This window comes from Rhinoraja longicauda, chromosome 28 (assembly GCF_053455715.1).
Source record: "Rhinoraja longicauda isolate Sanriku21f chromosome 28, sRhiLon1.1, whole genome shotgun sequence".
NCBI classification, from domain to species: Eukaryota; Metazoa; Chordata; class Chondrichthyes; order Rajiformes; family Arhynchobatidae; genus Rhinoraja; species Rhinoraja longicauda.
Genome location: NC_135980.1, coordinates 29498559 through 29523800, shown reverse-complemented (window position 1 = coordinate 29523800; position 25242 = coordinate 29498559). Strand labels below are relative to the sequence as shown.

General features: G+C 47.3%; 1 protein-coding gene across 1 annotated transcript; it reads right to left on the bottom strand.

Moving 5' to 3' along the window:
- Positions 1 to 881: 881 nt before the first annotated feature.
- On the bottom strand, positions 882 to 20664 carry acer1 (alkaline ceramidase 1). Its single transcript, XM_078423875.1, has 6 exons — positions 20572 to 20664; positions 15942 to 16056; positions 12462 to 12600; positions 7130 to 7267; positions 5640 to 5777; positions 882 to 1059 (listed from the first exon to the last, which is right to left on the bottom strand). Exons 1-6 carry the CDS (start codon positions 20662 to 20664, stop codon positions 882 to 884), a joined length of 801 nt encoding a protein of 266 aa, XP_078280001.1.
- Positions 20665 to 25242: the final 4578 nt, after the last annotated feature.

Genomic DNA, 25242 nt, shown 5'->3' with positions numbered 1-25242 from the left:
TCTTGCTTGATCTTCGGTTGTCTGACTCATCACCCAGCCAATAGCTATATTGAAGAGTAGCGCTGACATCACACACCCTTGTCGAACTCCTGTCTTCACCTGGAATGTGTGGTTACTATTCCCTACTCTGCAAGAGAGGTTGGCGTAGAAGCTCTTAATTACTTTGACTGTGTGCTGTGGGATCCCATACATTTGTAATATGCCCTAGAGACTGTCCCTGTGGATGCTGTCAAATGCTTTCTCAAAATCAACAAAGTTGATGTATATCTGTCTCTGCCACTCTGTGCACTGTTCTATAATGTTTCGCAGGGCAAATATCTGGTCATTGCATCCCCTCCCATCACGAAATCCTGCTTGCTCTTTCCTGAGCTGTTTGTCTACTGCTTCTGAGGTACGTTGTGTTATAATCTTTGCCAGAATCTTGCTTGGAATTGATAGAAGAGTGATCTCTCTCCAATTGTTACACTCTCTTAAGTTTCCTTTCTTGAAGTTGCCTTTCTTCCTTCTGACCAGTCATCAGGTATCTCCTTTCTTTCCCAAATAGCTGTGAATGATGGAGTTCAGCAGCTGTTAATTGCTGCCTTGATTCCTGTGTCGTCTGCTTGGATTGTTTCACTGTTTCCAGATCTCAGACTATCTGTAATAGAGGAATAGGTGACGTTTCGGGTCGAGACCCTTCTTCAGATCGAGTGTCAGACTGAAGAAGGGTCACGACCCGAAACGTCACCCATCCCCTCTATCCAGAGATGCTGCCTGTCCCACTGAGTTACCCCAGCATTTTGTGCCTATCGGCCGTAATTTAAATTCCCTTGACAGGTAATAACTGTAGGCATAGATGAATAAAGTGTTTTTTCATTATTGAGCAATGCGCATAATCCTTGTCAACAGATCTTTTGGAGAGAGTCCTTGGTTTTGATGGCAATGTATGGCAGTCCCAGGTATCCCCACTGTTCCGGCCAATACTTCACCTCTGGGCTGAACTCAGGAATTTCACACAACGCGTCGAAATACGCAAACAGCGTTATCCCATGGATAACCGCTATGTTGATTAGCACGTGCCTGTAAAAAAAGGGACGCAGAAATAAGATAAGCTGCGTGGAAACTGTGGATTGCGTTTGTTTATTACCTAACCAAAGTCTTCTTCACACACAAAGAACGAGAGCAAACTCTGTACCGACATCTGTAGGGAGGAACTGCAGATGCTGGTTTATGCCGAAGATAGACACAAAGTGCTGGAGTAACTCAGCGGGGCAGGCAGCATCTCTGGGGGAAAGGAATAGGCGGCGTGTCAGTCTGAACAGGGGTCTCGACACAGAATGTCATCTCTTCCTTTTCTCCAGAAATGCTGCCTGTCCTGCTGTTACTCCAGCATTTTGTGTCTATCTTCCGTACCAAACTTTCCTAGCCATGTAAGCTGACTAGCAAACTCCAGAGTTTGTGATATTCATTTGTAATTTGTCAGAAAGCTGCACAGATTGTTCAATTAAATATTTCTTTGTCGAGAAGTCCGATGCGAAACACTGTAGTTAATAAGTTCTTCAGCTCTAGGAGCAGAATCAAGCCATTCGGCCCATCGAGTCTACTCCGCCATTCAAACATGGCTGATCTATCTTTCCCTCTCAACCCCATTCTCCTGCCTTCTCCCCAGAACCCTTGACACCCGTACTAATCAAGAATCTGTCAATCCCCACTGTGGAAGAAAAATTAATGTCCTTCCTTACTTAATTTTGATTGGAATAGAACAAAGTAACGAAAGGGTGCTTGGATGTGACAATAGGCATCTCTTGTTGACCAGGTGCAGAAGAGGTTCGTGGGAATCGGCAAAGTAAGATTAGACGTGTGACCTCTTATCTGGGAGTGTGTTGAAGGGTGGATGGTAAAGGTGAACATGAAATAGTAGAGGAGATAAGGAAGCTTGTTTACACTCGGGTTAAGATGTTACAGTAGACCACCCACGCCCCCTACCGCTAGTGGCGTAGAAATGCTACTGTAAATGGGGGGCTTATGATTGGGATGGTGGTGCGGGTCACCTAAAAGGTGAGATAGAATAACGTCAAGATGCCCTTGTATCGTGTTTGACTTGTATTCACCATTTATTGTTGAATAAGATTAACATAAACACAAAGTATGTTATGACTAATGAAATAATTGGTACCCATGTAGTTGATGGAATATTTTCGTAGAGTAGTATCTAGCAAAAAACAAGTTGTTTACTGCACAGTATAACTGTCGGCTAATTCTGCTGTGAAGTCAGAGAACTGGTGGGCAGTTTACTGCCGCCATTGCTCCATGATATCATGCAATACAATCTTGAAGCAAACCTGGAAAGTCTCCGCTTTTCATTTTCCTTTAATTTCCCTCTTAAATTAATTTCTTCCACACCCACCTAACAAATACCCAATGACTTGCCCTCCACAACCGTCTGTGAATGAATGAATACGTTTCTTGGCCAGGTATGCAGATACAAGGAATGTGCCTTGGTGCTCTGCTCACAAATGACAACACAAACATACAGTTAACAATTAAGAATAAAGCATAACCACATCAAACCAATAAGGATACAACATTACGGTCTAAACATGTGGGTGAAAATAAACCAGAGCAAAAAAGAGACTACAGACTTTGGTTATTGAGTAGAACTACCACTCGTGGGAAAAAAGATGTTTTTATGTCTGGCTGTGGCTGCTTTGACCGTCCGGAGTCGCCTTCCAGAGGGAAGTGCTTTGAAGAGTTTGTGGCCAGGGTGAGAGGGGTCAGAGATGATCTTGCCCGTTCGCTTCCTGGCCCTTGCAGTGTACAGTCCATCAATGGGGGGGATGGTTGCAGCCGTGCGAACGATCCGTTGCAGCCTCCGGATGTCGTGCTTGGTGGCTGAGCCAAACCAGACCATGATGGAGAAGGTGAGGGCGGACTCAATGATAGCAGTATAGAATTGGCAGATTGTGTTTCTTCAGTTGCCGCAGGAAGTACATCCTCTGTTGGGCCTTTTTGACTGTGGAGTCGATGGTGGCCCCCCATTTAAGGTTCCTGGAGATGATGATTCCAAGGAACTTAAATGACTCCACAGATGTGACTATGTTGTTGTTGATGGTGAGTGGATGGAGGGGAGGGGGATCTCTTTGAAAGTCTACAATTAGTTCCACTGTCTTGAGAGCATTGAGCTCCAGGTTGTTGCGATGGCACCAGGACGCCAGCTGAGTTAGTTCCCCTCTGTAGGCAGATTCCTCCCCATCCTGGATCAGTCCAATCAGGGTAGTGTCATCCGCAAACTTGAGGAGCTTGACAGAGGAGTCTGTGGAGGTGCAGTCGTTGGTGTAGAGAGAGTAAAGGAGAGGGGAGAGTACGCAGCCTTGCGGTGCTCCTATGCTGAGGGTCTGCGGGTCCGAGATGTGCTTTCCCAGCCTCACATGCTACTTCCCGTCCGTCAGGAAGTTGATGATCCACTGACAGAGGGGTTCAGGCACAGTCAGCTGGGAGAGTTTGGAGTGTAGTAGCTCTGGCACAATGGTGTTAAAAGCAGAGCTAAAGTCCACAAACAGAATCCTGGCATAGGTCCCCTTGTGGTCTAGGTGCTGGAGGATGAAGTGCAGGCCTAGATTGACTGCGTCATCCACCGATCTATTGGCCCTGTGTGCAAACTGCAGGGAGTCCAACAGGGGGTTTGTGATGTTTTTCAGCTGGGCCAGCACAAGTCTTTCAAAGGTCTTCATGACTACAGAGGTAAGTGCGACAGGCCTGTAGTCATTAAGACCAGTGATCCTTGTCTTTTTGGGTACAGGGACAATAGTGGAGACATTGAAGCAGGCAGGGACTGTGCAGGTTTGCAGGGACTGGTTGAAAATGTCTGTAGATCGGTGCCAGTTATTCTGCACAGAGCTTGAGGGTAAAGGGGGAAACATTGTCCAGTCCTAGAGATTTCCGGCAATGAATTCCACAGATTCGCCACCCTCTGAGGAAACTCACGTGGTCACGGGGAGAACGTTGAAGCTCCGCACAGACAGCACCCGTGGTCAGGATGGAACCCGGGTCTCTGGCGCTGTGAGGCAGCAACTCTACCGCTGCATGCCCAAGGAGCAAATCAAAGACCAAACCCGCCACTAACGTTTCCCAGCCATTTCAGCTGACAAGCAAACTCCAGTGTTTGTGACACTCATTTGTAACGTGTGTGAAAGCTGTGTAGACTGTTTAATGAAATATCTCTATTTTTTACCAAAAATAAATTTTCTCTATTCAACTATTTACAAAAATGCACACAAAAGTAAACAAACCCACCACCATAATCCAAAATAAACAAATATTCTTAAACATTAAATCACTATTTCCCCATCCTTATTGAGGATCATTCCACCCTGCCCCCCCCCCCCCCCCCCCGGTGCCCAGCGGTCTCGGATATCCCCTTGGGCGCCCGTCGACAGCGCGTAGTCCCTCTCTAGTGCCACCTGGGCACGGACGTAACCCCAGAAAAGGGCAGGCAGCCGGCTCGGGAAGAGCCGTCTTCCGCCTGGCGCCGTGACTCACGGATGGCCAGCTTGGTCTTGGTTGAGAGAGAGAGATGGATGCAAAGCATTGTGCCCCTGCATAGGGCAGCATGTACTAACGTACCAAGAACGCAGACTCGCATTATACGTATGTGGAGCAATGATTGAATGTCATCATTTGCAACAAAGATCACTGGCAAGGTAAACGATCGCAGGCTACAGTCGATAGGAACAAGCTTCAGCTAAACCTTTTGCCAAGGTTATAATGTTACTGTCACAGTGGCGCAGCGGTAGAGTTGCTGCCTTGCAGCAAATGCATCGCCAAAGACCCAGGTTCGACCCCGATTACGGGTGCTGCCTGTACGGAGTTTGTACGTTCTCCCCGTGACCTGCGTGGGTTTTCTCCAAAATCTTCGGTTTTCTCCCACACTCCAAAGACATATATGTTTGTACATTGTCCCTAGTGGGTGTAGGATAGTGTTAATGTGCGGGGATCGCTGGTCAGCGCGGACCCGGTGGGCCGAAAGGGCCTGTTTCCGCGCTGTATCTCTGAACTAAACTGACAATTAATTGGGGACACACACAGAATGTTGGAGTAACTCAGCGGGACAGGCAGCATCTCTGGAGAGAAAGAATGGGTGACGATACCCTTCTTCAGACCCGAAACGTCACCCATTCATTCTCTCCAGAGTTGCTGCCTGTCCCGTTGAGTTACTCCAGCTTTTTGTGTCTATCTTCGGTTTAAACCAGCATCTGCAGTTTCTTCCTACACAATTAATAATTGGGTCTAGTTTTCCTGGAAGGTGTTGGGTTTTGATTTAGTTTAATATAGTTTAGTTTAGAGGTACAGCATGGAAACAGGTCCTTCGGCCCACCGAGTCCGCGCCGACCAGCGATCCCCGCGCACATTAGGTACCTTGCTGCTGCCCTCTTTGGGATGTGGGAGGAAACAGGAGCACATGGAGAAAACCCACGCAGGTCACGGGGAGAACGTACAAACTCCGCACAGACAGCACCCGTGGTCAGGATAGAACCCGGGTCTCTGGCGCTGTGAGGCAGCAGTTCTACCTGCTGCACCGCCGTGCCGCCCCTAAGGTACTCCAGAATAACCTGTAATAAACCTGCTAAATAGATTTTATAAGTTTAGAAATGTTTTTTTACCAGAAGCTATGGAGGTAGTAAAAGTTGATCTGCCTCCAGAAAGCGCAGAGAAAGCGATCGCTGAGCCAGCAGGAGATCGCTATAAACCACCAGGCCACAGTGGCAAAGGCAAGGTGAATTATTCTTTGATCTGTACACCTGAAAGACAATGAGGATAGAGGTCGGTATGCATGCGGTAGGCTGTCTTAGAATGAGAGTCAAAGAGTGACACAGTGTGGAAACAGGCCCTTCGGCCCAAATTGCCCACACCGGCCAACTTGTCCCAGCTACACTAGTCCCACCTGCCCGTGTTTGGCCCATATCTCTCCAAACCTGTCCCATCCATGTACCTGTCTAACTGTTTCTTCAATGTTGGGATAGTCCCAGCCTCAACTACCTCCTCTGGCAGCTCGTTCCATATACCCACCACCCTTTGTGAGAAAAGGTTTCTCCTCAGATTCCGATTAAATCTTTTCCCCTTCACCTTAAACCATGCAGGTACAGCAGGTAGTGAAGAAAGCTAATGGCATGTTGGCCTTCATAACAAGAGGATTTCAGTATAGGAGTAAATAGGTTCTTCTGCTGTTGTATAGGGCCCTGATGAGACCACATCTGGAATATTGTGTACAGTTTTGGTCTCCTAATTTGAGGAAGGACATCCTTGTAATTGAGGCAGTGCAGCATATGTTCACAAGATTGATCCCTGGGATGGCGAGACTGTCATATGAGGAAAGATTGGAAAGACTAGATTTGCATTCACTGGAGTTCAGAAGGATGAGAGGGGATCTTATAGAGACGTATAAACTTATAAAAGGACTGGACAAGCTAGATGCAGGAAAAATGTTCCCAATGTTGGGGGAGTCCAGAACCAGGGTCCACAGTCTTAGAATAAAGGGGAGGACTTTTAAAACTGAGATGAGAAGCAACTTTTTTACCCAGAGAGTTGTGAATTTGTGGAATTCTCTGCTACAGAGGGCAGTGGAGGCCAAATCACTGGATGAATTTAAGAGAGAGTTAGATAGAGCTCTGGGGGCTAGTGAAATCAAGGGATATGGGGAGAAGGCAGGCACGGGTTACTGATTGTGGATGATCAGCCATGATCACAATGAATGGCGGTGTTGGCTCGAAGGGCCGAATGGCCTCCTCCTGCACCTATTTTCTATGTTTTTATGTCCACTGGTCATCGATTCCCCTACTTTGGGCAAGAGACTCTGTGCATCTACCAAATCTAATATTTTTATTAGTTTCAATGCAAATCACATCACCCCTCCTCCTTCCCAGATCTCCCTCTATCTTCCTGTCTCCACCTATATCCTTCCTTTGTCCCGCCCCCCTGACATCAGTCTGAAGAAGGGTCTCGACCCGAAACGTCGCCCATTCCTTCTCTCCCGAGATGCTGCCTGACCTGCTGAGTTACTCCAGCATTTTGTGAATAAATCGATTTGTACCAGCATCTGCAGTTATTTTCTTATACTACCATGTTTAATACTGTTTTCCTGAAAAGTCCTTACCTTTTCAGTTCGAGTATGATCACATAAATGATGTGCAAGGCTACACCGTTCAGGGCGTACGCATTTACTGTGGGCTTAAAGAACGACAGCACTGTGCTAAGCAGTGCCACGAGAAAGACCACCAATGAAAACACCTTCCTGGTGAAAGGAAAACACACGTCAGTAAATGTTGGACCGAGAGTTAGCTTCACAACAACAATGCTCATATTTCGCTTGGGCAGCTTACACCCCAGCGGTATGAACATTGACTTCTCTAACTTCAAGTAACCCTCTCTCTCCTTCCCTCCCCATCCTAGTTCTGCGACCAGTTTGACTGTCTTCCTCATTATATTTTATCTCTGTATGCTTCGTTGTCACCTTCCCCTAGCTAACAACGATCTAGTCGACGTTTTCCTTGAGCTACGTCCCCTTTGATGTCACATTTTCACACCTTACCCTTCCTTATCTCTGTGTCTCCCTCTCCCCTGACTCTCAGTCTGAAGAAGGGTCTCGACCCTTCCCGCTGAGTTACTCCAGCATTTTGTGTCTATCTTCAGTGTAAACCAGCATCTGCAGTTCCTTTCTACTCAATGCTTTTAATTTAGTTTACTTTGGTTTATTGTCATGTGTACTGAGGTGAGCTAGTGAAAAGCGATTTTGATGAAAGACTGCTAACTGGGCGGCTTCTGAACTTTTTCATATCTCTCGTTTCCCTCTCCCCTGACTCTCAGTCTGAAGAATGGTCTCGACCCAAAACGTCACCTATTCCCTTTTCTCCGGGGATGCTGCCTGACCCGCTGAGATACTCCAGCTTTTTGTGACTATCTTCAGCAGAAAGACTATATATGACAACATCTTTCCTATAACATGGTGACCAAAACTGAACATAATACTCAAAATGTGGTCTCACCAACGTTTCATTTAACTGTAACATGACCGCCCAACCTCTACACTCGTTCTTTGGAAACTTGGGAGGAAACCGAAACACCCAAAGAAAACCCATGCAGTCATAGAGGAAATGTGCAAACTACACTAATACAGCATCCAAGGTCAGGATTGAATCCAGATCTCTCACACCGTAAGGCCTACTAGCTGTAGGGGTTGCCAACTATCTCACTCCCAAGTACGGGACAAGGTGACGTCACCGCCCCGCACCGTCATCCTCCTCTCTCCCACCACCTGCACTGAGTCGAGGGGGCAACCCACGACAGAGCCGGCCTTCCTGACCATCTTCTCGAGTCTCTTCCCTTCCGCCGCTGAGATGCTGCTGCTCCAGCAGACCACTAGATAGAAGCTGGCCGATACAACCACCGTGTTGCAGAAGGTCCTTAGGAGTGCCCCCTGCACTCCAAAGGACCTGAGTCTCCTTAGCAGATAAAGTCTGCTCTGGCCCTTTCTGTATAGCGCATCGGTGTTTTCAGTCCAGTCCAGTTTATTGTTGAGGTAGACACCCAGGTACTTATAAGAATCCACCCTCTCGATATCCATTCCCTGGATGTTCACCGGTGTCGGGGGGACCTGGCTGCGCCTGCGGAAATCTACCACCATCTCCCTGGTTTTCCCCGCATTGATACGGGATGACCCGGTTAATACAGGACAGTTGGCAACCCTAACTAGCTCTGATGCTGGAAATTCTGGTTACATCCATTTTGGTTTCATCCATTTTTAACTACAGCCATCTCCTGCCTTTGCCCCAAGCTCTCAAATGTGGGCAAGTCTGGCCAGCTTTGATTCAGAACATACGCAGGGGACAGGAGAGGAGTCAAGAGTTCAGGAGCTACGACGGGGTTTGGAGCAGGGAGCCGAAACGTTGGAAGATGGAATAGAAACCAGATGACACCAAAGGGGTGAGGCCAAAGGTCAATAAGACGTTGCCCCTGGACTGGGCCGAAGACAAACCTGCAGGGTAGTGAGGAGACAATCTCCTCAGGAAGTAGGCCTCTTATGTCAGAGGTCACGGATATGTGGGAGAGAAAAGGCCGAGGATTCTGACAGGAGTCGCTGGGGGTGACCTACCGGGCAGGGACGGGAAGGAAATGGGGACCTGATGCAGGAAGAAAGTGTAGACACAGTACGGAAGATAGACAGACCGTCGCCAATAGCAACCACAAGGAAGGAAGGCTGAAAGTTCACATGAAGAACAACAACGTTATAGATAGACGGTTTCAGCAGATAATTCCCGCTCTAGGTTGTTAGGTGGATAATTACGGTTGTAAATTATGGCAAAAAAACCTCATTCGGAACAACAATCCAGAAAACGGAAAAATAAATGCAAGCATACAAATGAAAAATGAAATGCAAAACAGTGAATTTTGAAGTAAGACAGTCACTCTTGCCATGAAGTGTGGAAAATGTGCACGGTGAGGAAGTAATTAATATTACTCGTGGTAATAGTGCAACGTAGAACATGGAACAGTTCAGCACAGGTACAGGCCCTGTGGCTGGGGCTCGCCAACTGTCCCGCATTAGCCGGGACATCCTGTATTTTGGGCTAAATTGGCTTGTCCCGTACGGGACTGCCCTTGTCCCCGTATTAGTAGGGTTGCCAACTTCCTCACTCACAAATAAGGGACAAAGGGTGACGTCACCGCCCCGCGCGCCCCCACGTGACCTCACCCAGCCAGCGGCCACGTGCTCCCGCTCCACCAATGGCGGCCGCCATTGGTGGAGCGGGAGCACGTGGCCGCTGGCTGGGTGAGGTCACGTGGGGGCGCGCGGGGCGGTGACGTCTACCCTCTGTCCCGTATTTGTGAGTGAGGAAGTTGGCCAACCTACCTGCAGCCCACAATGACTGTGCCAAACATGACGCCAAAGGTAAACTAATCGCCTGTGCCTGCACAAGGCCCATACTCATCCATTCTCTGCATATCCATGTGCCTATCTAAAGCCGTCTTAAAATGCCTGTACCATATCTTCCTCACCACCACCCCTGTCAGCGCGTTCCAGCCACCCACCACCCTTCTGTGATTGGTGCCTGGAACGCACATCTCCTTTCAGTTTTGCCCCTCCAGCCTTAAAGGGCAGCTCGGTGGCGCAGCGGTAGGGTTGCTGCCTTACAGCGCTTGCAGCGCCGGAGACCCGGGTTCGATCCCGACTGCGGGTGCTGTCTGTACGGAGTTTGTACGTTCTCCCCGTGACTTGCGAGGGTTTATCTCCGAGATCTTCGGTTTCGTCCCACACTCCAAAGGCATGCAGGTTAATCAGCTTGGTATATAAGTGTAAATTGTCCCTAGTATGTGTAGGAGAGTGTTAGTGTGCGGGGATCGCTGGTCGGAGCGGACTCGGTGGGCCGAAGGCCCTGTTTCCGTGCTGCATCTCTAAACTAAACTAAACTACCCGATCTATTCCTCTCATGATTTTACGTGGTTGGTGAAAGTAATCTAACAGCGATCCAACAGTTTGCGCAGTTTCTCCAGGTTTCCTGGGCTGACGCACACTGGCACTGCGCCAGAGGCTTACTTTATCCCGCAGCTCAGCCACAAGAATTTAGCTTACTGTAGTTTAAAGAAACAGCGTGGAAACAAGACCTGCGGCCTACCGAGTCCGTGCTGACCAGCGATCACTCCGTACACGAACACTATCCTACACACACTGGGGACAATTTACAGAAGCCAATTAACCTACAAACCTGGACGTCTTTGGAGTGCGGGAGGAAACCGGAGCACCCGGAGACAACCCACGCGGGTCACGGGGAGAACGTGCAAACTCCGCACAGACAGCGCCCGTAGTCGGGATGGAACCCGGGTCTCTGGCGCTGTGAGGCGGCAACTCTACTGCTGCGCCACCGTGCTGCCTGCAATTTATTTTGTGTGGCAAGATTTTTTACATTACATCTCCTTTAACACAAAAATGTTGCCCATTGTTACAATTTGAGGTTGGGCAATTAAATTAAAGTGTGGCCATTTTTCAAGTGCTGCATTTAATTAATCTATAAAACATAAAAGCATTCTTCAGTAGTTTAACTTAGAAATACAGCGCAGAAACAGGCCCTTCATTCCGCACTGACCAGTGATCCCTGCACATTGACGCTATTCTACACACACGAGGGACAATTTACATTTAGAGCAAGCCAATTAACCTACAAACCCTTGGAATGTGGGAGGAGACCGAAGATCTCGGAGAAAACCCACGCAGGTCACAGGGAGAACATACAAACTCTGTACAGACAGCACCCGTAGTCGGGAATAATCCCGGGTCTCTGGTGCTGTGAGGCAGCAACTCCACCAAACTCCAGAGCTACAGCATATGGTGGACGTTGAATTAGTATTAGGGCTGCTAACGAGGCCATTGATTTTCCCAAACGTGTTGCGTTGGGACCCATCTGAGATGCTGAATGGTATCCAGGCAAACTCCTGATCCGGGCCTTGCCCATGGTGTGTGAGCAAGGGGATGGGATGTGTACAGGAGCCACACGTGCCATATCTAATCTCCTTGTCGGAGAAGGTCTCGAGGATGTCTAAATGGGGAGACCAGCGCTGAGCATGTCCACATAAACTCTGGCCGCCCCAAAGGTCTTCACACTAGAAAGTTAATGCACCAGCTCACTGTCGGCAGACCAGTAGACTTGTGGCCACCGTTACCAACACTAGCATTTGATGCCAAATGTGTTTAATTGCTCGAAGTTAAATTCTCCAGTGTTTGCGGTGGGATTAGACCTCGTATCTCCAGGTCAATGTTTCTAAAGAGACGGTTAGCCAGGTACATGGATGGATAGGACAGGTATGGAGGGATATGGACCAAAATGCAGGCAGGTGGGACCAGTATACTGTAGATGGGGCATGTTGGTCGGCATGGGCAAGTTGGGCCGAAGGGCCTGTTTTCACACTGTGTAACTTTGAGCTTAGGCATCTGGTGACTATAATACTCTGCTGCACACACAGCCACACACACTACATTGCAAGACCATTTGAATATCGTATGTTGTGTGTTATCTGAATTCCCAGTTTGTACATTCTCATAAGATCATAAGTGATATGAGCAGAATTAGGCCATTCGGCCCATCAAGTCTACTTCGCAATTCAATCATTGCTGATCTATCTCTCCCTCCTAACCCCATTCTCCTGCCTTCTCCCCATAACCCCTGACACCCGCACTAATCAAGAATCTATCTATATCTGCCTTAAATATATCCACTGACTTGGCCTCCACAGCCTTCTGTGGCAAAGAATTCCACAGATTTACCACCCTGACTAAAGAAATTCCTCCTCATCTTCCTAAGAGAACGTCCTTTTATTCTGAGGCTGTGCCCTCTGGTCCTAGACTCTCCCACTAGTGGAAACATCCTCTCCACATCCACTCTATCCAGGAGTTCTGAACCAACTAATATTGGAAAAAAAAGGTTAAATGAAATTACCTGCTTTTCATGTGCTTGGGCAAATGTCTTTTGGGAAACCATAACATGTAAGCAAAGGCCAAGACCCACAAGATGGACAATTCATCGAGTAACTGACCAACGTAGCTCAGAGTCATGTGGTAGTATGCGGAAAAGGAGCCTATTGTTGTTGGAGAAAATATATTGTTTTGATTAAATGGGGGCTGTAGCCGTTTATTGTCTCATTTTCCGACATATAGTTTTCAAAAAATACTCATGCAAAATCATCTCTTGACATGGTACAAAATCTTAATGTCAAGAAGGACTAGCTACAGGTGTGAGATTAATTAGATTTTTGTGTCAGGTGAAAGAGACGATCTCACGGGTAGACACAACATGCTGGAGTAACTCAGCGGGACAGGCAGCATCTCTGGAGAGAAGGAATGGGTGACGTTTCGGGTCGAGACCCTTCTCCAGAATCATTCATTCATTCCTTTGGATTTATTCTCCAGTTGGAATCTAACATTTAATGTGCAAGAAAACACTACAAACGAGCAAAATTCTAATGCCAGAAAAAAAATCTACAATGTCATCCAGGCAAAATAGTAAAAATCAGTTGGGGAAGGGCAGAACAGAGACAAGGCACCAAATGTGGCAGGGGCTGAGAGAATGGCAAAGATACCACAGTAACTGCGATATCGCAGCTCGGAGAGAGGAGGAAAACATCTTCAAATTTCTGAAACGTCACCCATTCCTTCTCTCCAGAGATGCTGCCTGACCCGCCGAGTTACTCCAGCATTTTGTGTCTACCTTCGATTTAAACCAGCATCTGCAGTTCTTTATATAATATAAGAAAATAACTGCAGATGCTGGTACAAATCGAAGGTATTTATTCACAAAATGCTGGAGTACCTCAGCAGGTCAGGCAGCATCTGCAGTTCTTTCCTACACAAGATGATCTCACTACAGTTTCTGGTTGCTTGTTCTCATTGACTTCACTATTCCTTGCAGGAGATGTAGTTTGGTTTGGTTTAGTGTAGTTGAATGTGGTGGAGTTTACTTTAGGGTAGTGTAGGAAGTAACTGCAGATGCTGGTTTGCGCCAGAGATAGACACAAAATGCTGGAGTAACTCAGGAGAGAAGGAATGGGTGACATTTCGGGTCGAGACCCTTCTTCAGACTGGTTGCCGAAACGTCACCCACTCCTTCTAGGCTGCCTGACCCACTGAGTTACTCCAGCCTTCTGTGTCTATCTTTGGTTTAAAGCAGCATCTGCAGTTCCTCCCGACACATGGTGACTTGATTGCCACTAGGTGGCAGGTCAGGCAAATGCAGACAAGTGTAAGTCTAGGAACTAGGTCCGGCTGAGTTCCTCCAGCACTTTGTGTTTCAGAGACGTCTCCAAAACCGGTTGTGTTAAATGGAACAATCACACTGCACTAACAGTCCGGAAATAAAGTGGAGTTTATCGTGGAGAACTCTTCAAAACATGACACCGCTGGATCAGTCAATATTCTAACATTTGGCAGTGCAAGATATGTAAACAGTGCAAACTTCAAAATCATTCATCTATTTGGTGAGAATATCTAATGCCTATCGGAGTAAGGACATTCCTTGCACCACGTTTAAGTTTGGAGATACAGCACGGAAACAGGACCTTTGGACCTGCCGACCAGCAATCCCCGCACACTAACACTATCCTGCACACACTAGGGACAATTTACCATTTTACCCAAGTCAAGTCACCTGTCAAGTCACCTACGAGCCTGTACGTCTTTGGGATATAGGAGGAAACTGGAGAAAACCCACGCGGTCACGAGGAGAACGTACAAACTCCGTACAGACAGCACCCGGAGTCAGGATGGAATTCTAGCGCTGCGAGGCAGCAACTGTTTGTTTAGATGTTGATGATTAGCTCCTGGCTGTATGACCAATGAGCCTGGATATGCTGACTACACACCTTCTACGGATTAATTCGTTTAGAGATACAGCGTGGAAACAGGTCCTGACCAGCGATCCCCGCACATTAACACTATCCTACACCCACCAGGGAGAATGTTTACATTTATCAAGCCAATTAACCTACATACCTGCACGTCTTTGGAGTGTGGGAGGAAACCGAAGATCTCGGAGAAAACCCATGCAGGTCACGGGGAGAACGTACAAACTCTGTACAGACAGCACCCTTAGTTGGGATCGAACCCGGGTCTCTGGCGCTGCATTTGCTGTAAGGCAGCAACTCCACCGCTGCGCCACCGTGACCGCACCTAACATTTTCTTACATTCAGTAATATACTAGACCAAATGGACCCGTTGCGTCCATTCCTCGTAGAGGGAGGGTAGAGGGTGTGACTGAGAGGGTGAGCCCTGGACCCGAAGTCTCTCCTGTATTGGTGTAGCACCCTCAATTCCCCCCCCTGCACTCAATGCCCCTTATGCCCCCTCCTCCCCCCACTGACCCACTCCATTCCCCCTAGCCCACCCCAACTTGCCCCTCCCCTGCCCCCACCCCCACTCCCCCATCCCTGCCTCCACCCCCAATCCCCCCTCCCCTGACCCCCACCTCCCTTCCCCCCACCCGCACTCTCTCCTCCCCCCAACCCCCTCCCCTCCACTCACTGGGCCGCCAAGCCCACTCCCCTCCGTGGAGCCTTTGGCTGCGAAAGGCACTTACCAGTGCCCATGCGTTCAACGCTGACTGCCGACGTGCGAGTCAATGCCTGGGCGGGCCGGGCGAGAGGAGAGACGAGGTGCGAGGAGAGAGGGGGGAGGTGCGAGGGGAGAGGTGCGAGGGGAGATGGAACGACTTAGCATGGGCGGGTGGCGGCGCTGCCAGCGGCCATCTTGTTTTGGCTAGTGAGGAGCAAATTAAGTGGAACGTGGAGCATTGTGACGTCAGACGCTGAGGAGTTTCAGGAAATGGGTTAGAAAGTGAATTTTTTAACTTTAAAATGTCTCTAGCTTTAAAAATGTAGGTTCAATTTGAATGAGAGTTGTTACATAATATGCCCAGGATAATGATGAGTAACGTGATACAACAATTATGGCGCTATGATGTACTGTTTTGGCTGTGCGAAGCACCAAAGTTATGGTGTGCACAAACACACATACACACGGACAGAGAGTTATAGTAATATACGAGACAAAGTGGACCTGTTGGGCCAAAACCTCCCCTGCATTGGTGCAGCACCCTATCCTCCCCCCCCCTCCCCTCTACCCCCCCCCCCCCCATCCCCTCTCCCTTCTCCCCCACTCCCTCCTCCCCCTCCCCTACTTTTAAACATAAAAATGTGAATAACTTAAAAAATATAACACCGATTTCAATAAAACTACTTGCATTATCACTGAAGTGACAATGGTGAGTAAGGTGGGCCTAAAATTGTCGCGCTGTCGTGTACCGTTTTGGCTGAAGTTCAGTCACAAACAAGATAACAAACGAGAGTTTTAGGACAGACAGACAGACAGACATCATGTCATTCACTAACAGATCCCACTTTGACAACTGTTATGTTGTGTACTTACCGACTAACATGACCATGACCCAGAGGAGGTACACAGCTCTGTTCCTCTTTTGAGCATAAGGATGTAATAGATACATCATTATGGGCGCAGATATAAAGAAACTCACATTGCTGACCTGTAAATTAAAGCAATATTAATAACTTGTAACAATGGTTGAATCCAATTTCACATGGGACGAGCTGCCAGAGGAGGTAGTTGAGGCTGGGATTATCGCAACGTTTAAAAGACATTTGGACAGGTACATGGATAGGACAGGTTTGGAGGGATATGGACCAAATGCAGGCAATAGACAATAGGTGCAGGAGGAGGCCATACAGCCCTTCGAGCCAGCACCACCATTCAATGTGATCATGGCTGATCATTCTCAATCAGTACCTCGTTCCTGCCTTCTCCCCATACCCTCTGACTTCGCTATCCTTAAGAGCTCTATCTAGCTCCCGGGCAGGTGGGACTATTGTATGGGCATGGGCAAGTTGGGCCGAAGGGCCTGTTTCCACACTATGACTCCATGGGTGTCAAGGTTTATGGGGAGAAGGCAGGAGAATGGGGTTAGGAGGAAGAGATGGACCGAATGGCCTAATTCTGCTCCGATCGCTTATGACCTTATGACTCAATCTCCTTTAACAAAGTTTAACGAAACAAAGTGTGTAAATCTCTGCTCGATATGAGAAGGCACAGCATCCAGTGATGGGAATAACAATGAGTTAGCTTTGCCAACCTGTTGTGCAGGCAACAGCAGAGAGATCCTTATTACTGTGTGCCTTCCCAGTGGAGTCATGATGCTGGGAGGCAAGGTGAGGCAAGGTGAGGCCGGGCACAGGTGCCAGTGCCCGGGAGAGGAAGGCAGATGAGAGATCCGGCAATGGGGAAGGGGGGCGGAGGGCTTGTGATATTTCCAGCCGCTGATCATGCCAGCCTCCTGACCCGCTGCAGGATGCCCACTGCCACTCTGAAGACCGAGACACTGGTCGCCGCGTTTATTGCAGATTGACCCCGCGCTGAATGTGCCCGCGCTGCATTGTTCCACGTGCCGCAATGCCCTCAAGATGGCATCGGTATGGAACATTCTAGAATGCGGCATATACCTCCAGTGACACCGCATGGATACCAGCACATGGACCAAATGCCGCCTTTCATCCCACATAGCAACATGATACTGAAATGAGTAGGAAGGAACTGCAGATGCTGGTTTACACCAAAGATAGACACAAAGTGCTGGAGTAACTCAGCAGCATCTCTGGAGAGAAGGAATGGACGACATTTCGGGTCAAGACCTTTTTTCAGACTGAGAGTCGGGGAGAGGGAATCTAGAGATCGTCTGAAGAAGGGTCTCGACCCGAAACGTCACACATTCCTTCTCTCCAGAGATGCTGCCTGTCCTGCTGAGTTACTCCAGCTTTTTGTGTCTATCGTCGGTTTAAAACAGCATGTGCAGTTCCTTCTTACACAAAGGTTCAGAGGGATATGGGCAAGTGGGATTAGTGTAGCCCAGACATGTTGGTTGACGTGGGCAGGTTAAGCTGAAAGCCGTTTCCACGCTGTATGACTCTTTGACTCTATCTGTGACTCCATCACCGTTACTCTCAGCAGTTGCAAAAGTGAAAGATAGAGTGATAGAGAGATTACAGTGTGGAAACAGGCCCTACGGCCCAACTTGCCCACGCTGGGCAACAATGTCCCAGCTACACTAGTCCCACCTGCCTGCGCTTGGTCCACATCCCTCCAAACCTGTCCTATCCATGTACCTGTCTAACTCTTTCCTAAACGATGGAATAGTCCCAGTCTCAACTATCTCCTCTGGCAGCTCGTTCCACACACCCACCACCCTCTGTGTGAAAAAGTTACCCCTCGGATTCCTATTAAATCTTTTCCCCTTCACCTTGAACCTATGTCCTCTGGTCCTCGATTCCCCTACTCTGGGCAAGAGACTCTGTGCATCTACCCGATCTATTCCTCTCATGATTATGTGTACCTCTATAAGATCTCCCCTCATCCTCCTACGCTCCATGGAATAGAGACCTGGCCTACTCAACCTCTCCCTTTAGCTCACACCCTCTAGTTCTGGCGACATCCTCGTAAATCTTTTCTGAACTCTTTCAAGCTTGACAATATCATCCCTATAACATGGCGCCCGGAACTGAACACAATATTCTAAATGCGGTCTCACCAACGTCTTATACAACTGCAACATGACCTCCCAACTTCTATAATCAATACTGACTGATGAAGGCCAAAATGCCAAAAGCCTTTTTGACCACCTTATCTACCTGTGACTTGGCCTTCAAGGAACCATGCACCTGTACTCCTAGATCCCTCTGCTCTACAACCCAGAGGCCGACCATTACTGTGACCTTGTTTGACATCCCAAAATGCAACACCTTGAATTTTCCATCAACCATTCCACCGCCCACTTGACCAACCGATCCAGATCCTGCTGCAATCGTTCACAACTATCTTCACTATCTGCAAAATCACCCACTTTTGTATCATCAGCAAACTTGCTAATCTTGCTCTGTATGTTCAGATCCCACTCTCAATCTAAAAAAGTAAAAAAGATATAAACGGCTAAACAGAGCACCATGAAGCCAATGTGGGCCTTAAACTTTTATCTGTTCATCTCCATTAACAACTGTAAATCTCCCACCGCTCCCCTCCCCCAAGGTGTCCCCCAAGGCTCAGTCCTTGGCCCCCTCCTCTTCATCCTCTACCTGTTCCCCCTTGGTCAATTAATCCGCCGTCATGGTCTCAACTTCCACTGCTTCGCCGATGATATCCAGCTCCTCATCTCCACCAAGTCAATCTCCCCCACCACACACTCTACACTGACAAACTGCATCACTGAAATAAAATCTTGGCTTCAATCAAATTTCCTCAAACTCAATTGCAACAAATCTGAAATCATCATCATTGGTCCAAAAACGCTCACCAAATCCACCCAAAACTTCATCCTCAACATTGATGGTCTCCCAGTATCCACCTCACCTCACATCCGGAATCTTGGAATCATCTTTGATCAAACCCTCTCCTTCGACAAACACATCACAAAGACAGCCTTCTTCCACCTCAAAAACATTGCCCGTCTCCGTCCATCCCTCTCCTCCACATCTGCAGAAACCCTCATCCACGCCTTCATCACCTCCCGTCTGGACTACTGCAACAGCCTATGGCGCACCCTCAAAAATCATCAGTAAACTTCAATACATTCAAAACTCCGCTGCCCGTCTACTCACCCACACCCCGATCCGTGACCATATCACCCCCGTCCTTTATAAACTCCACTGGCTCCCCATCCCCCAGAGAATCCAGTACAAAATCCTCCTCATAACCTACAAAGCCCTCCATAACCTGGCCCCATCCTACCTGACCGACCTCCTCCACAGGCACACTCCCACCTGCACCCTCCGCTCTGCTGCTGCCAATCTCCTATCCCCCACATCCGGACCAAACTCAGATCCTGGGGGGACAGGGCTTTCTCCATCGCTGCTCCCACCCTATGGAACTCACTAGCCCAAACCGTTAGAGACTCCTCCACACTCACCACATTCAAAACATCGCTGAAGTCTCACCTGTTCAGTACTGCCTTCAACCACTGAAGGTCACCTCACCTTCTGTCTCCTTTCTCTGTTCGTTTATTTATTTACTTATTTATCTATTTATTCATTTCCCTATGTTCTCTAAATCTCTGTAAAGCGTCTTTGAGTATATGAAAAGCGCTATATAAATAAAATGCATTATTATTATTATTATTATAAACTTGTTTTTAAGAAGTTTAAGTGTATCTTTTCCATGGTTATCTTGGAAGTCTGTTTGAGATGTGAAAATTCATGTGGCATATTCTGAGCATGAACGTAAATCTATAAACAGTCAACTAGCTGGAAGATCATCTCTTGAGACATTCATTGTTTCTCTCTCTGCAGATGCCGCATGTGTTCAGTATCCCCTGCATTTTGTTTTGGTGACAGGTCCATAATTGTGTTTGTTGACTACCTTAAGGCAGCGGTAGAGTTGCTGCCTCACAGCGCCAGAGACCCGGGTTCGATCCTGACTACGAGTGCTTCCCATGCCCTTTCTCCAGAGATGCTGCCTGACCCGCTGAGTTACTCCAGCATTTTGAGTCTGTCTTGTTCAAATTCCAGTTTGTTCATCAAGTTTAAAATGCTCAATTCTGGCTCTGTTTGGTTTAGTTTAGTTTAGTTTAGAGATGCAGCGCGGAATCAGGCCCTTCGACCCACCGAGTCCGTACTGACCCGCGATCCCCGCACACTAACACTATCCTACACACACGAGGGACAATTTACATTTATACTGAAGCCAATTAACCTACAAACCTGCACGTCTTTGGAGTGTGGGAGGAAACCGAAGATCTCGGGGAAAACCCACGCAGGTCACGGGGAGAATGTACAAACTCCGTACGGACAGCACCCGTGGTCAGGATCGAACCCGGGGCCCGGGTCTCTGGAGCAGTAAGGCGGCAACTCTACCGCTGCGCCACCGCCTGGCCTTTCATCGATTACAATTCTAATTTATACTCTAAATTCTGGGCTGTGAAAGTTTGAAATACCACAGACCAACTTTATACTTCAAATTCTTTGTCACAACTGTGTGACAACACACGCTTGTTGGCACTTACCGTGTTATAAAACTCGGCAACTGTCTCTGAAAACTGGAAATTGTCTTCGCACCAGTCTACCTGAGAACTCTGATAAGCAAACACGCTGACCATCCCGAAAGGTTTTTTTTCCACTGAAAAGATTTAAGGTTTATCTGAATAAATTGCAGCGTGAATCTGTAACAAATTCAAATTCATCTGGTGTCCTGGACCAAGGAGAGAGAGGCAAACGCGACGAATGGTTTAAATCCAACCTGGTCGGTATTACAAATAACCAGAACTATCATCAGGTGTTTTCAGTCTCAATCTGTCCCTGGAGTTTCAGTTCTTGCTCACAAACAGAACAACTGCAAGCAAACAGATGCGGATGTAGTGAAACAGAAATCAGGTTCGACTTGAACTGGGGAGGTGTACTACCACATTCCAAAATAATTATCTGACCCACCTCAGAGCCCTCATATCTTCACATCATTCCTAAAATAACTAAAGATGGATACTCCCATTGCTAATTGAACCTGAAAATATTTCATTTTTATCCAAGGTGTAGAAGGCAAGTTTTAGATTTTAGATTCTTCACTGAAATTTAGAAGGATGAGAGGGGGATCTTATAGAAACGTTCAAAAATTATAAAAGGACTGGACAAGCTAGATGCAGGAAAAATGTTCCCAATGTTGGGGGAGTCCAGAACCAGGGGCCACACAGTCTAGGAAATAAAGGGGAGGCCATTTAAAACTGAGGAGAGAAAAAACTTTTTCACCCAGAGAGTTGTGAATTTGTGGAATTCTCTGCCACAGAGGGCAGTGGAGGCCGATTCACTGGATGAATTTAAAAGAGAGTAGGATGGAGCTCTAGGGGCTAGTGGGATCAAGGGATATGGGGAGAAGGCAGGCACGGGTTACTGATTGTGGATGAACAGCCATGATCACAATGAATGGCAGTGCTGGCTCGAAGGGCCGAATGGCCTACTCATGCACCTGTTTTCTATGTTTCCATGTTTCTACTTCTAAGGCTACCAATAAATTGTAATATCCGAAATCATATTTGACTGATTTTTATTTTGGATATAAAACAAAAACACTTCTACCATAGCATGTGGGTGTAAAAAGACCGTGTTTGGAATCTTGGTCTTGTCAAACCTGTTTTTGTGTTTCCACCATCTCTTTCTTGCTGAATAAACGGACCATGGTTAAGAAACTATATTGACACAAAATGCGTATAAAATCACGAGAGGAATAGATCGGGTAGAGACACGGCCTCTTGCCCAGAGTTGGGGAATTGAGAACCTGAGGGCAAAGGTTCAGCGGGTAGTCCATAGAGCTCAGAGGACCATCGGAACACAGCTACCAGCTACCCACTCTGTTTGCAGGTTCCCAATTGAAGAGACCTTGAATCAGCGGGTAGTCCATAGAGCTCAGAGGACCATCGGAACACAGCTACCAGCCTTGGAGGGCACCTACAACACACGATGCCTCAGAAAAGCTACCAGCATCCACAAAGACTCTTCACACCCCTGCAACAGTTTGTTCGAACTCCTTCCATCGGGCAGACGATACAAGGCCTTCTACGCCCGCACCTCCAGACTCAGGAACAGCTTCATCCCCAGGGCCATAGCTGCCATGAACCGGTCCTGCTGAGCCGGATGGTCACATCGCACAGTGAACCGGCACAGATCTACTTGCACTTTATTCTGTCTTAAAACTGTTACAATTTGTTTCGTTGGGTTGTTGTTGTTTAAATTAATTAAATTATTGCTTCGTATGGGAGGCGCATTCCCAATCTCGTTGTACCCCTGTACAATGACAATAAAGATATATTGTATTGTATTGTTTAAGGTGAGGGGGGGCGAAAGATTTAATAGGAACCTGAGGGGTAACTTTTTCACGCAAAGAGTGGTAGGTGTATGGAACGAGCTGCCAGAGGTGGTCATTGAGGCAGGGACTATCGCAATGTTTAAGAAACATTTAGATAGATTCATGGATTGGACAGGTTTAGAGGGATATGGGCCAAACACAGGCATGTGGGACTAGTGTAGATGGGACTTGTTGGCCGGTGTGGGCAAGTTGGGCCGAAGGCCTTGTTTCCATATTGTAAGACTCTATGATATAAAATAGAGATGAAAGATAAATGTGCCATTAGGAACTTTGTACACAAAATTAATCCCATTAGCTGTATATTCACAGAGACAAATGGGTAGGTGCTTTGATTTGATATTTGCTTAAGAATTTGAGTCTCTGAAACAAGATCTTCAGTCAGTTACTGCTACGTAGCAGCAAAAACATGCAGTTATAGAATGCATTTAATGCAGCAAAATGCCCCAAAGGGCTTCAGACAGGTAAAATGTGACAAATGTAAAAAGAACGAGGAGGAGATAAGACTTTGCCTTCCATCACAGTGAGGGTATGCCTAGAGCAATCACTGTGATGGCTGTTTTGTGTAAAAAATTGTATCTGTGTGTCTTGTGTTCTTTAATGTCTACTGCCGGACCCTGACGTGAGAGGACGCTGGCGTTGAGTATTCGCCGCTTTTCCGTCAGGATAGTTTGACTGTTTGTCTGTTTGTTTCTATGTTAATTGTATTTGTAAAGCGCTTTGAGCATGTGTTAAGGCGCTATATAAAATAAATATATTATTATTATTATTATTACTGTGCTATGTATGGAGATATGATCAAAAGCTGGATCAGAAGGTGGTTTGAAGGGTCTCGACCCGAAACATCACCCATTCCTTCTCTCCAGAGATGCTGCCTGTCCCGCTGAGTTACTCTGGCATTTTGTGTCTATCTTAGTGGTTTGAAGAAGTTTCATGAACGACAAATGTTGGGGGATTCAAGGAAGGAATTTGTGTTTAGGGCATTTGAAATTGATGACAAGATCAATAATTAGAATTGGAGGTGAAGGAAGGCAGAGTGGGATTCAAGTGACAGGTGACTCAATCTCAAATTTGAGAAAGGACATTCTTGCTATTGAGGGAGTGCAGCGTAGGCTCACGAGGTTAATTCCTGGGATGGCGGAACTGTCATATGATGAAAGAATGGAGCGACTGGGCTTGTATGCACTGGAACTTAGAAGGATGAGAGGGGATCTTATAGAAACTTATAAAATTATGACAGGCTAGATGCAGGAAACATGTTCCCGATGTTGGGGGAATCCAGAACCAGGGGCCACAGTTCAAGAATAAGGGGTAGGCTATTTGGAACTGAGATGAGTTTAAAAAAAAAATTCACCCAGAGTTGTGAATTTGTGGAATTCTCTGCCACAGAAGGTAGTGGAGGTCGATTTACTGGATGCATTCAAGAGAGTTAGATAGAGCTCTTAGGGCTCCAGAGAATTGGCTTCCACTGCCTTCTGAGGCAGAGAATTCCACAGATTTACAACTGAGTGAAAAAGTTTTTTCTCATCTCCGTTCTAAATGGCCTACCCCTTATTCTTACTGTGGCCCCTGGTTCTAGACTCCCCCAACATTGGGAACATGTTTCCTGCCTCTAGCGTGTCCAATCCCTTAATAATCTTATATGTTTCGATAAGATCCCCTCTCATCCTTCTAACTTCCAGCGTATACAAGCCGTCGTTCCAGTCTTTCAACATACGACAGTCCCACCATTCCGGCAATTAACCTAGTGAACCTACGCTGCACTCCCTCAATAGCAAGAATGTCCTTCCTCAAATTTGGAGACCAAAACTGCACAGTACTCCAGGTGTGGTCTCACTAGGGCCCTGTACAACTGCAGAAGGACCTCTTTGCTCCGATACTTAACTCCTCTTGTCATGAAGGCCAACATGCCATTAGCTTTCTTCACTGCCTGCTATACCTGCATGCTTACCTCCTGCGTGGTCGTGTGTTGGAATTGCCGTACCAGGCCATGATGCAGTGTCAGAATACTTTCTATGATGCATCCGCAGATGTTTGTTGTGGAGTGTTCGATGACGCACCGAATCTCTGAAAACTTCAAAGAAAGTTAGGTCACTTCTTTGTGATGACATCTGGGTGCTGGGACCAGGACAGCTCATCCAAAATGTTAATTCCCAGCAATCTGAAACTCGTTAGTCTCTGCACTGTGCCACATTGAAAACTGGCACGTGGACCTGCGACTTCCCCTATCTGAAATCAACATTCAGTTCCTTGGATTTTGTTAATGGTGAGCAAGGAATGGTGGTTGTAGCACCACTTAACCAGATGTTCTACTGCACGCTAATTCGCCACCACCCGTAATTTTGGCAACAACAGTGGTGTGGTTCACACCCAAATTAGATCTTGGGGCAGCACAGGGACAGAGTTGCTGCTTTACAGTGCCAGAGACTCGGGTTGAATTAAAGGGCCAAAGTTCCATTTGTTTCTGAAATGTTAATTGCATTTCCAGCACTTACATCGACCAGAAGATAAGACACAAAATGCTGGAATAATTCAGTGGGACAGGCAGCATTTCTGGGGAAAAGGAATAGGTGAAGTTTGGGATCGAGACCCTTCTTCAGACTGAGTCAGGGGAGAGGGAAACTAGAGGTGAGATAAGGCTCAGAACAAATCAGAGCCGGCACCGACGACCAAGGAAAGACGAAGCTCACAATGGTCCATTGTTGGCTGTGGAAGAGGTGATAGAGAAGAGATATATGGATGCAAACAGTGGAACGAGCAGGACGACCAGTGTGGGGAGGGACAGAGTTTAGGTTGTACATACACCAATCAGCCAAAACATTAT

Excerpts from the sequence above, each read along its gene's own strand:
- acer1 (XM_078423875.1), bottom strand. The coding sequence starts at position 20,664 with ATGGTCAGCGTGTTTGCTTATCAGAGTTCTCAGGTAGACTGGTGCGAA. Across the intron at positions 12,601-15,941 it reads GGTCATGGTCATGTTAGTCG|GCTCCTTTTCCGCATACTAC; the intron begins GTAAGTACACAA and ends CAACAACAATAG. Across the intron at positions 1,060-5,639 it reads TACTACCTCCATAGCTTCTG|GCACGTGCTAATCAACATAG; the intron begins GTAAAAAAACAT and ends CTTTTTTTACAG.